At 44.5% G+C, this 12,740-nt stretch overlaps 3 protein-coding genes across 5 annotated transcripts in view; all 3 read left to right on the top strand.

The window, feature by feature from the left end:
• Nucleotides 1–3,950: 3,950 nt before the first annotated feature.
• LOC308095504 (CCR4-NOT transcription complex subunit 11-like) lies at nucleotides 3,951–5,327 on the top strand (the record flags this gene model as incomplete). The annotated part of the gene is made up of 1 exon (XM_080442561.1): nucleotides 3,951–5,327. One exon carries the CDS (start codon nucleotides 3,951–3,953, stop codon nucleotides 5,325–5,327), a length of 1,377 nt encoding a protein of 458 aa, XP_080298687.1.
• A 1,882-nt stretch (nucleotides 5,328–7,209) lies between these two features.
• On the top strand, nucleotides 7,210–8,139 carry LOC308095503 (alpha/beta hydrolase domain-containing protein 17C-like; the record flags this gene model as incomplete). Its single annotated transcript, XM_080442560.1, has 1 exon — nucleotides 7,210–8,139. One exon carries the CDS (start codon nucleotides 7,210–7,212, stop codon nucleotides 8,137–8,139), a length of 930 nt encoding a protein of 309 aa, XP_080298686.1.
• Nucleotides 8,140–9,115: 976 nt separating this feature from the next.
• LOC308095756 (uncharacterized protein) overlaps nucleotides 9,116–12,740 on the top strand; it is a 29,849-nt gene continuing 26,224 nt past the window's right edge. The window contains exons 1-5 of one of the 3 annotated variants that reach the window (XM_080442799.1): nucleotides 9,116–9,132; nucleotides 10,226–10,385; nucleotides 10,506–10,669; nucleotides 11,060–11,240; nucleotides 11,687–11,890. In XM_080442799.1, the coding sequence (XP_080298925.1) occupies nucleotides 10,251–10,385; nucleotides 10,506–10,669; nucleotides 11,060–11,240; nucleotides 11,687–11,890 (684 nt within the window). In that variant the 5' untranslated portion in view covers nucleotides 9,116–9,132; nucleotides 10,226–10,250. Of the gene's footprint in view, nucleotides 9,862–10,225; nucleotides 10,386–10,505; nucleotides 10,670–11,059; nucleotides 11,241–11,686; nucleotides 11,891–12,740 lie in introns of all 3 variants that reach the window. The other 2 variants (XM_080442797.1, XM_080442798.1) reach the window with 2 other exon arrangements.

The raw sequence follows: 12,740 nt of genomic DNA, 5'->3' as shown, positions 1-12,740 counted from the left end.
TACTTGACATTTAAATCACTGACATTTAAGGGTAAACCTGACCAGTGATCCAATATTAGTGTCCCTGTTTGAGTCAAATCACATTTGAGCCATCAAAGTAGACCTATGGCAGTAGTAGGTTTTGTGTTCTAGGTGTACATAGTGCTCTCACGCATGTAGTCTTGAATCCAACATGTGACCTTTTTCTCAGGCCATTTCATTTGCCTGCACTTCAACTGAATGGAATTACATTGTAATGGTTTCCTTCCTGGTGTGGCCTAAATGGATATCCTAGTGTAGGGCAGACGTCTCTACTTCCCCTCTGGTTTTGCTTTGACCACAGACGACCATAGTCTTGACAGTCGGCCGTAAATTTCAGGTGGAAGCTGATCCGCTGCTTGTTTGAAAAACACCCAGTAACCCTGGTGTGGCGCCACGCTGGCTTCACTCAATCTGATAGACTTGTTTTTCCTTGGAGGAGCGAAGGAGACACCCGAGTGATGCACAACATAGACATGCATTACCCTTTCACACTAATGCACACTTCACCGTGATGTACGTCAAAGGATTTGATGGCCTGAGTTCAACCATTAGGAGAAATTGGTTTTGAATAACTGGCTCAGGCTCACTTTTCTCCCAGGCTCCCCAATAGTGTTATGAAAAAACTGAGAAAAATGGTAAAAACAAACTAACAGGGACAGTGAGACACTTCTTTCATATCATCCTAATTCCTGCTCTGGCACTTTACTCTTACATGACAACTCTCATCACAGTAAGAATTCTGTTACTGTTAGTAGTGCTAACAGTGTTATAATATTAATTAGAATGATTCAAGTTTTCATTTTCGCTTGGCCCGAAAGTTGCCATGGATAGCAGCATCAGCTAGACATAAGAGTAAATAAGTAAAATGCCATGTGTTTACATGGTAGTGGAAGGGCTCCTCTGCTCTGTGTGTCAACGTGTCCTTAATCCAGACTAACTGCTTCCGATGAGCAGGTCAGTGTCTTTGCTCTGCACAGGTGCATTACATGAATATACGCATGCACATAGTAAAGTGCTTTGGAGAAGGGCACTATTCTGTCAATGCACAATTTATCTACACTGTATATAGAATTTGCCACTACCTGTCGTATTTGGATGACAGGAAATATAAACTCAGCTTATATAACTGTCCGTTGAAATGGTGAGCTGCTTACAAGCAGTCCAAATGGGGTCAAAATAACGTAAGTACATGAATAATAAATTACTGTAATTCATGACAGTTTTCCCATCACGCACACTTTCACTAATCAGCAAATCACTGAACTATCTTTGTAATAACTCTATGATGGAGACCAGTAGGGTTTGGAGATGATCCATTGTGTGAAAATTGTGCATTGCTGCTGCATTCTGGTCTGTAAAGATGGCACCTTTCTGGCTCCTTTCTTGCATTATTTGCACAATTCCCATTTGGACAGCTTCTTCTAAGCAGCCAGATAATGTGGATGCCCACTGCCCACTGTTGTCTAATGACTCTCTGGAACCAATACGCTCTGCAGGTCCAAGCACTACAGGTATTTAACCACTTAAAACCTATGTGTAACGTCACGGCAGAATGTGCACCCCCAGAATAGGGACTCTATGGCTTCATGGATAATAGGCACATTATATATATATATATGTCTAAACTCACCAAATGTATATTTGAATAATTATTACACGGTTGATTGTTAAATCAATGCTTTTAATGCCTCCTACTCTATTCCTGGCCCTTGGAGGACTCACTCTCTTCTTCTCCATTCTTTTCTCTCCAGCTTCAGTGAGCATTCCCTCGTCACACCAGGAGAGAGGGCTGTGTTTGAGGGCTTCTCTCGCAACCGGCACCCCAGCGCTTTGCAGAAAAGAGCCCCAGCACCTCCTCCTCCTCCGCCACCGGCCTGCAGGTCCTCCCCCCTGACTCTCTGTAAACCCTGTGACCCATTAGGGAGGAGACAGGCCCATCAGACTCACCCAGTGCATCACCATGACCAACACCTGCAGGTCCAGAGCTGCAGCAGACCTGCATATACTCACTTCACCCAACCCATTCAACCCACTGCCAAACCTACACCAGCGAAGCCTCACTCCCACAGCCAAACCCTGGGCACGGACCTCAGACCATTAGTTATGCAGTATCGCCATTCTATATCAACACGGGACGACACATTGTCAGTTGTAGGGAAACCATGTCTTCCGAGCTGCAGTCAACCGTTGACTCTGACCACTAATGCTACTGCTAGTGCTGCTCCTGCTCCAACACGCACACAACTGCATGTGTTCCTACCCACAGAAGGGCCAGGGGCGGGGGAGGAAGTGGACAGTGAGTCTGTGGATGAGGGGTTCATGGATGAGTTGGACAGCAAGATCACTACTCTGAAGCTCCAGCGGGGGGCACCGAAGGCTATTACATACCCTGAGTAGGGGTTCTCCATTTCTCCACACTGAAGAATGTTAAGAAAATAACCCAAGTTAGCAGAGTCTGAGTCTTACAAGTATTATGTCAAAATTGTGCTTGGTGAGGACTTGGCTAACATGGCTATAGATGAAGGAAAGATACAGTAGGAAAATAAAGTGACTTTCAAACCAAGACATGCAAATGCACAGGGTATGGCATTCTGTGAAGATTAATCATAATAATCTGATTAGTGTCCTGCTCTTATTTCCTATATTATGAGTTTGTATGGGAAACGTATGGTTCACGCACTGAAATCAATGTTCACTCCCTTTCCAGCATAAAACTCCTTTGTCACTTTTTGTTCATATAATGTATTTGTATTTGTGAAGAGGTATCGTAGTAGTAGACCTTTAATTATTTGGGACAAGAAGAGCCCAAGTAGATTTTTTCTTAAAACAAAACTAGGTATCATAAATACCAACTCATTCTATGATGTACTGTAGGAGAAGTGAAAGCTGTGATCATCTACCATTTTCTAATTTATTCCATCACTTGGGATAGGAACACATGCAGACAATTAAGAAACAACTCAGTATTAGGATGTTATTCCTATGATTACTGAATGTCGTATCTTTCAAAAGCATTGGGCTATGCATAGTTTTACCCTTCAAAAATGGCTCAAATAAAATGCTATGTAGCCTACTGCTGTCTCTTTGTCTTCTCTCATATAGAAATGTAAGAATTTCCATTTCATAAGCTTAATTTATACTGTTGACAGGTGTCCACACCTGTCAATGTTGTAATTCAAAAATAAGGGTATTCAAATTTGTATGTAGCAGTTTCACCAAGAAACTAGGTATGCACGATTTATCAGTCATCATATCGGTATCGGCAATATCTACCTTACAAATGCAATATAAGTATCGGGAAAATATCTGTTTTAGACAATATTTTATTTTAGAATATTTATGTTTGAATGTAAACATAAATACTATGAAGTAAAAATACTGCATTTAAATTGTTTGAACTAATATGTGCATCAGCAGGTAATAAGAATGCACAGTCTTTTTGTCTTCAAAACCGGGCTTTCTGAAGAGATTCAGCCCACTAATTTACTATCTCCACCAAGCTGAAGGCAAGGCGGAGATACTTTTTTTCATCAGTGTCTGTCTGTGAGTCTGCAGCTAATCTTGCAAATTAGTTGGACGATCAGCATCTCTTGGGGTGAATATTATTTCACATTGTGTGAATTCATCATTTCAGGTCCACCGAACCACACCGCTCCATATTTGGACGTCAATATGATGTAATATGATGACGCAAGGTTCTATGGCAGAAATATGTGCTTCACTGAGTGTACCTTTCTAGTTTATTGGTCTTTCCAGCTGAAGCTTGTTGGATCTAAGCTGTGCATGCCCGACCAACAGTCAGTTAGTTAGTTAGTTAGTTATACTAACTAATTGAATGCTACTTAATTACGAATCGATTAGTTATTGGCTTTGTATTGCAAAGTTAGTCTAGTCTAACTGTTGAATAAGCAATGTCGTTCACCCTCGACATGTCACTCCCCCCGAAAGAGCTCTCCGACCTGTTGGGTATCATATCTGAGGAGACTTGCACCAATACCTTCGAGAGCCTCTCATCTACCTTCTATCATCACTTCGGAAAGGCTGAACATTACCGTGTGGGTTCGGTGCTGGTGATGCTGCTCCAGCAGCCGGACTTGTTGCCCAGCTCCCCTCAGCGGCTCACCGCCTTCTACCTCCTGTGGGAGATGTACCGCACCAAGCCGCTGGCCGACAATCCCTTTGCTGTGGTGTTCGCCCACCTGTTGAACCCCTCATCCGTCGGAGAGGAGCAAGAGAAAGCACTCTCTGGTTTCCAACCGCCCATCACCCAGCAAGAGAAGTTCTTCCTCTCCCAGCTGATACTAGCCCCACCCAGAGAACTTTTTAAGAAGACGCCCCGAGAGGTGTCATGCATGGATGTCAGTAACATGCCAGACATCAGTAGACTGCAGCTAGCCTTGGCAGAGCGAGAGGCAGAGCTTCCCATGCAAAGCAAGGCCAGTTTACCCAGTATCCCGAATGACCCAGATCCTCATTCATCCAACTCAGGCTTTGACAGCTCAGCGGCCAATCAGACCACAAAGTCTCTGAATTACGAATTCCGCCCTCCACCGGCAACACGTTTCCGTCCAGAGTTCATCCGGCCGCCGCCTCCTCTCCATGTGTGCGAGGACGAGCTGGTGTGGCTGAATCCCACAGAACCGGACCACAGCATTCAGTGGGACCGCTCCATGTGTGTGAAGAACAGGACGGGGGTGGAGATGAAATGCATAATGTCCAAGGCCTTCAAGAGCCCACTGTCCACCCAGCAGGTGTCACAGCTGCTGGATGAGCTAGAGAAGGACCCTAAACTGGTGTACCACATCGACCTGTCCCCGGCCAAGCTGCCCGACCTGGTGGAGAACAACCCACTAGTGGCCTATGAGATGCTGCTGAAGCTTATGGAGAGCAGTCAGATCACAGAGTACTTCTCTGTGCTGGTCAACATGGACGTTCATGTTGATCAGCACAGTTTCATTGGATCGGTATCTCTGAGACACGTGTCTCTGCACTCCATGGAGGTGGTCAACAGGTTGACGGCAGCTGTAGACCTCCCCCCAGAGTTCATCCACCGCTACATAGTCAACTGTATCTCCACCTGCAAACAGATCAAAGACAAGTCCATGCAGAATCGCCAGGTGCGTCTGGTGTGCATCTTCCTGCAGTCGCTGATACGCAACAAGATCATCAATGTGCAGGATCTCTTCATCGAGATGCAGGACTTCAGTATCGAGTTCATCCGCATTCGCGAGGCCGCAGGCCTCTTCCGCCTTCTCAAGAACCTGGACACAGGAGAAAACCCCACAGATGCCAAGCCTGTCAAATAACGCGAGAGATGCTAAAAGTGTCCCTAGCTGCCGTATAATGTCCCTTGTTAAATTGAAACATTTTTTTGAAAATAAACCATAGGGTTAAAGGGGTTAAACCGATTTTGATGCTATATTAACCAATTTTGCTTTGGACCCCCGGGAACCTGTCAAGGTCCCCTGGGGGTCCCTGGACCCCATTTGAGAACCGCTGCAGTATCGGCCAGTCCTATGATGTAAGTAATGTATAATGCACAAACTTGGGAGAGTTTGTGGATCTCCATGTATGGACATAAAGGGACACAGAAAGAGATTCCAGGATTTATAGATAATAATAACTATATCTATAAATACAGGAATGTTTTCTTCAGCTGGGCTCATTTCAGTCCGATTGTTTATATTTAAAAAAAAATAAGATATATTTAGGTACTTACTGCAGTACTCTGACGGGTGCAACGGATACTCTTGACCAGTGGTTCCCAACCTGTGGGTCCCCACATGATTTAGATTTTGGGGAGGGTCCCCAGATGACAGTGAGGTGACAATTTAATAAAATAAAAAAAGAAAGAAAATAAAAAAGACCATTACTGCATCAAAAGTAATTCACAAACTATACGATAAAAACTGGTCAAACAGTGGCCAAATTGACAAATAATATTAGAGACAACATTTTTGAAAACAGCTGATTTACAAGCTCTCAATGCCTTGCGTTGTGAGCTTGTAGATCGTCTATTTTCACAATATGTATCTGTGGAACTGAGTCAAACTAATTGATATGCCTCAATTCCTACAAGTGCTTGTTAGGGTGGGGGGTCCCCAGTTAAAATATGATTATTTTGGAGGGTCCCCAGTTCAAATATGATTATTTTGGGGGGTCCCCAGTTCAAATATGATTATTTTGGGGGGTCGTGGCCTGAAAAGGTTGAGAACCACTGCTCTTGAGAACGGGTATTGCATAACCAGAGGGACATACTTTCCCAATGGGCATTGCCCTGCCTAGTTCTAATTACAGTGGCGGCCTGTCTGGCAAAAGACATGGCCTCTTGAGGGAGAGGAGTTAGGGACAAAGAAGGTAAAAGCGTTGCAAAGAACAAAACAAAATTATAAACCACAGTAACAGGAAGAAAAATAAAAAAGAGATCAAGCAAGCATCCTGCATTAATTCCTCCATTAAGTCATGCAAGAAATGCATTCTTTATGTATTATCTAAGAATTGAATGACTCGTGCCATACCACACCACATACAAAGCCAACTCCAGCTCAAGAAGAAGGAGAGGAAGTGACTACTACAACTGTCATACTGTAGGTCAGTGGTTCTCAACCTGTGGGTGGGGACCCCCCACCAGCAAAGTGACAAGTGTGTTAGTATGTAGAACTAGAATCAGTAGTGTAGGTGAGTGGATATGTGTTAAGTATGGTGTTGGATGATGGTGCAAACCAAAAGACAAACCAAACATGTGCAAGGAGAGAATGAGAGTCTGAGAGGAAAAGGACTGCTTTTAAAGCCCTGAGAGCACTGTTCCCTTCCCAGTTGCGCTGTAGATCAGAGCTGATGGCCTTCCCAGTTCCACCACCTATCAAGTACCTGCAACACAAACCAAAACAGTTGACAAGCACTGCCAGACACAGAGTGATTTAATGGTGCCGCATTGAACAAACTGCGAAGGCGCCTTCCTAAATCTGTGTGCATGCATGGCAAGGTTTGTGTTGTTGTGTGACGTAAGAACAGAGCTCTGATCAGACTGTATAATGTGTTGTATAGCGAACTGAGATTCCACATGTTACCAGTCATTAAATAGTTATTATAGAGCAGGATGAAGTTGGATTTTATCCATGTATACATGTTTTGCTTTTGTTTAAGAGATTAATTTATTGGGTAACTCCAAGCCTGCTCCGGATTTAAATGGCTGTTTTCTCTCTTCGAGCACTGTGCTGGCTGTTCTGCTGTCCGCCCTGTCCCAGTTACATAGCAGAGAATATGGCTTTCTTCCCTCCAGAGCCCACATACTCGATAGACACAGATGCCAATGGGGCCACCAGCTTGAATCTAACAGGGCGGGCAAACTGGAAGGACTCTGAGCAGGAGCTGGGTGCAGTCGAGGTGTTCAACACGAGAAGCATTCGGGGCAACGAGGTTGGATGCATGTTCATACGCTGTGCCCCGAACAGCCAGTACACACTGCTGTATTCCCATGGCAATGCAGTGGACTTGGGAGATATGTGCCGCTTCTACATACGCCTCGGGTCCTTTATCAACTGCAACGTGTTGTCCTACGATTACTCAGGCTACGGGGTCAGCAGCGGGAAACCCTCTGAGAAGAACCTGTATGCGGACATTGAGGCGGCTTGGCAGGTGCTGAGGCACAGGTATGGAGTGACACCAGAGAACATCATCCTGTACGGTGAGAGCATCGGCACGGTGCCCACTGTAGACCTGGCAGCGCGCTTCAAGTGTGCTGGCGTTATTTTGCACTCTCCCCTCATGTCAGGGCTGCGGGTGGCCTTCCCAAACACGTGCAATAGCTATTGCTGTAACATATTCCATTGCTGCGATGCCTTCTCCAGCATCGACAAGGTGTCCAAAGTGGCGTCCCCAGTGCTGGTGATCCACGGTACGGAGGACGAGGTGATCGACTTCTCCCACGGCCTGGCCATGTTCGAGCGGTGCCCGCATCCTGTGGAGCCCCTGTTCGTGGAGGGAGCGGGCCACAACAACATTGTGTCGTACACCCAGTACCTGAAGAGACTCAAGCAGTTCATCTCCTCCGAGCTGTCCACCTCAACAAGTCCGGCTGCTGGAGGCAGCATCACCAGCACCGAACCCACACGGTAATGTTCAGCCTTTCCAAAGTGATGTTAGAGGGTAGGGGGTCTGCCACTGAACTCCCACGGCATAGGGGCTGCATTTCAACACAATCAAGGCCACCCGATAAGGTGGTCACACCACATCACTCCTGAACCAGGATCTGTGTCATATATGGTATATGGTCCTCCCTCCTTATTCTGACAAGATTGGCGACGTCATCGTTATGACATCATCAATATGATTTCAGAGATTCACAGGGATGCTACTCCATTATTAGTATAGACCCCGTCTTTCTGAGTGGTCTAATATTTCGCACATTGCCCATGGACACACCAGACCCAGTCATATGCTAAGTTTCACCCAGAGATATGTCGAGAATCGAGAGAGAGAGAGTGGCATCAACTCTCTCTAGTCTTGACATGGCTCTGGTTTCACCTAGCCTTGTTCTCCTGTTTGTGGGGATAGAGATAGGATACTGTTACAGTTCATACTCCCAACATAGTACAGTAGGTGGCGGTAGTGCGCCTGAACTCTGGCTGGCTGCTGCTACTCGGCTACTCTCTAACCTCGCATCACCAGTCTTTCCACCTCGGAGGAAAGCCTGGTGTTCGTTACTAAAGACCCATATGATCCGGTCTAGGCCACGCCTACTGAAAAAAAAAAGGGGGGGAAATCCTCTTTCCGGATTGTCGCGATCCGGTTTTGCGGTGCCGCTTTGTTTTGGTTCCCCAATCCCTATTTAAATGGAATAGAATTTCCCCGTGGGATAATACGGATAATACAGACGTTAAATAGTCTCCGGAAAGTACACTCACATTTATATTTTAAAAATAAGCTAAACTACGCCGCATCAAGGATTTTATAGGACGGACCTATTTTGGAGTGAGACGTCTTTCCGGTTTGTCGCGATCCGGTCGCTCCCGACCGGATCATATACCCGAAAAGGAATGGTGCCCAGGCTATAGCTATAGCTATAGCTACTCTCTGGTAAGTAAACGGAAAACGACGAGAGAAGATCATGTAAACAACAAACACCGTTGCTTTTCTTTCTCTCAACCTCTACAGAACGCACTCACTGTACCGACAACGTGCATTGTGGCGACAGTTGTTGTTGTTGTTGGTAGTTATTACTTTCTCGTTTATCGTTGACTTGCCGCTTCCTAACATAGAACAGCCTCAAATGCCCAGGAGAGAGTAAAACTTGGGAGCTAATAGCTATAGCTAAAACGTGAACATGTGCTGACTATTTTACTGATGTTTTCTGTTTACCTGCAGTTCGAGTGAATAAATGTGTTATTTGTGTGGAAAGATACCGACTTGGTAAACAAATTCTTAGGTAAACACAAGCACTTTTCTGTTTCCAGAAAATAACAGCCTTTTTTGTCAACTGGTCTCTGCAACTCTGCAACCACTCTGCAACCATTATCCAATGGCAGTTGCAAGGAGTTGCATTGGTTTCGACCTTCCTTAACTGTCTCAGTTAAATGGTATACCGATAATACCGTGCATTTATATAGCTTTTATCCAAAGCGCTTTACATAGATTACATTCACACATACACCGATGGCGGAGGAAACCATGCAAGCCAACCTGCTCATCGGGAGCAATTAGAGGTTCAGCGTCTTGCTCAAAGGCACTTCGAGTGTTCTTCGAGACTAACTCTGGGGGAGCCCCGGGATCTAACTGTGAACCTCGCAGTTCCCATCGGCCACCCCTGAGCCACTGACGTTATATTGACCAATCTGTAAGGTAGAGTAGTATGTTGATACAATGTAACTACACACATCTGCGGTGGTTGGAGCGCTGGCCAACCTACTCTTCCATTGAGAAATGTAGATGAGACTAGATTTTAGTGATACTTCCTGAAGATACAGTAGTGAGTCAGTGCAATCTCCCCAGGCAGGTGGTCAAGCAAGCAGGTCTATTTAGGTACAAGTTTGATCTCCCACACGGGGAGAAATCTTGGGCAGGACATGAAACTTATGGATTGCAGCCTGAGATGCTTATTAGCTAAGAGGTTATAAGTGAAAATAAATAACCATTGATTGTTCCATTTATGTTTGCTATGCCGTTTGTGACGGAGTTCACATTCCAAATTGTGTCTCTTTCTTAGTTCTGCTTAAGCCCTAAGCCTAAAGATGGACGACGACTCTGAGTCTATGGAAGAGGAGCCCAGCTGTGCTAGAACTAGATATAGACGGAGCACTGAACTGTCTATTTCTAGTTCTAGTTCTGTAGCAGGCATCAAAGATGAGCCTGACGATTCTGCAGAGGTAGGAAATACAAACTTATCTCTTAACAAATGTCTTGATAATATTATTCCTAACAAACACAATGATGGTATAGAACCATGCAGTCCAGGTATAAGTGCCCTAAGTCAGTGCTATTGACAGGAGGACCCGAGGAGCAGCGTGTGCATGTCCTGCTCCCACTGCAAGAAGACCCTGGTGGAAGGCCTGCCAGTTTACCAGAGGAAGCACTGCCCAGACCTCTTCTGCTCTGCTCCATGTCTCTCTGCAGCCAACCCACCCAAAAAGGAGTGCCACAACTGCTTTAAGTGAGTACTCTCTAGTTTACTGTGGGTGGGCTCTATCAGAGGTTAGTGTCCTGTGCATAGCTGTGAATTGTACACCTCTGACAAAGTGAAGAAAAACAATGGCCATTTAAAACTGCATTTGCTGTACATCATTGACCATTCCCAAATATCCAAATTTGTTAACGCTGCTTTCTTCTGTGTGCTGGATTATTATTACACACATTATTAATAGCAGAGATGCACAATTGCAGCCTGAGATGCAGCAAACATAATTCTACAAGATAGGTTTTAGTGTTTGTTTTGGTTTTTGTTGTCGTCATGCTTTCAGAATGAAACACCAACATGTCATGCTTCACCGTGCTTTGATTTTCATTGGGATCTTGCGTTTCCCTTCTCTCCGATCTCTATCAGGTTGATAGAGCGCCCGCAGGACTTGATCATAGCACCTGTGGATGATAAAGGCACCACAAAGGCATTCTGCTGCAACACCTGCCTTTCCTCCTTCAACCACAAGAGGACCATCATCAATAACATAGCCTTACAGCCACAACAGTCACAGCCACGCTGCAGCGTGTGCAACAGACACTGCATTGTAAGGGAACACTGTAAAAAACAGACATCGCATTCAGTGCATTGTGAGGGAACATTGTACAAAACAGTCACTGCATTGTTGGGGAACATTGTACAAAACAATCACTGCATTTTAAGGGAACAATGTACAAAACACTTCATTCAGTGCTTTGTAAGGAAGGACACATTGTACAACAAAATACACACTGCATTCTAAGGGAAGATGAACAAAGCTTTTAGTTTCTATAGGTTTGGCAATGATGACTGTATGCACAAATTAATAATATAAATGATACACAGGGGTCCACTGGTGGCTCAACCAGATAATTCTGTATTGGAATGCAGCCCATCACATATGTATTACGTAGCACTGTGTAGTCAATACAGCAGTAATGCATTAAAAGTCATATTCGAAACAGCAATGTGTGTATGTAACACAAATCCACTGTTCCTATCTCTCCTCTGCAGAGCAAACATGAGTTAACTTTGGATGATGTTGTCCACAAGATGTGCAGTGATGACTGCTATGTACGCTTCCGTACAGCAAAAAACCTGACAGTGTCTTACTGTGCGAACTGCGATTCCTACTGCTTCAACAACATAATCACTCTGAACCTGAATGATGGCAACAGAACACTCTGCAGTGACGAATGCCTGACCACATTCAAACAGGTACAGAAAACTTGTGCCGGTTTATTGGGGTCCTGGGTAGGGATGAGCACTGGTGTTAAACCTGGATGATGGAGAAAATAGGTGGTAGTGTGAAAGCTCACAAGCAACAAACTGAACGAACATTTACTGCTGCACGGCATCAGGTGTATAAATACACACTATACAATTTACAATTCAGGCATTTGGCAGTCGCTCTTATCCAGATTGTCTTACAAGAGTGAAATCAAAGTAAGCATGAACCCTGGCCAACAAACGGCAGGGGTAAATAGTCACATACGTAGAGTGCAAACAAGAACAGTGTAATGCTTCAAAGAAACTAGGGTAGCAACCGGTTACACATCAAACCAAGCATCTGTCTAAACCAGGGGTAGGCAACCCTCCCCCAATGTTCACTGGCATAAGTGTGAGAGAGAGGATTTTTTCCCAATATATATTCAAAAGAAGTTTAGTCAGTTAAATTAAGTACACTCACATCTATATACAAATTACATCCTGCACATAACTCTACATTCATTCAAACTGATAAGTCTGACTGGGGAGGGAGTCTGGGAGATAGGTGGGTTATTGCTCTGAGTCTAATGATCATTACATCCTGATATTTCTAAAGAAGGAGGAGGGGGGGGGGGGAGATAAAGGTTGTTATGTATAGCATATGGACAATCAAAGTCAGTTGGAAATATTTAAGTTTGATGTAGTGTCATAATTAAACTTAATGTTGATATGGCACACTGACTATCAAGAAAATGAAAACATGGCACTTCATGTCACAAAGGTTGCCGACCTCTGATCTAAACAGTGTGCTATCAAAATAACATACTTAACATTTGTGGTCAAGCAAAACGAATCTAAA

The sequence above is a fragment of the Gymnoscopelus braueri genome (assembly GCF_963280865.1).
Source record: "Gymnoscopelus braueri genome assembly, chromosome: 11".
NCBI lineage: Eukaryota > Metazoa > Chordata > Actinopteri > Myctophiformes > Myctophidae > Gymnoscopelus > Gymnoscopelus braueri.
This window is presented reverse-complemented; position numbering and strand designations above follow the sequence as displayed.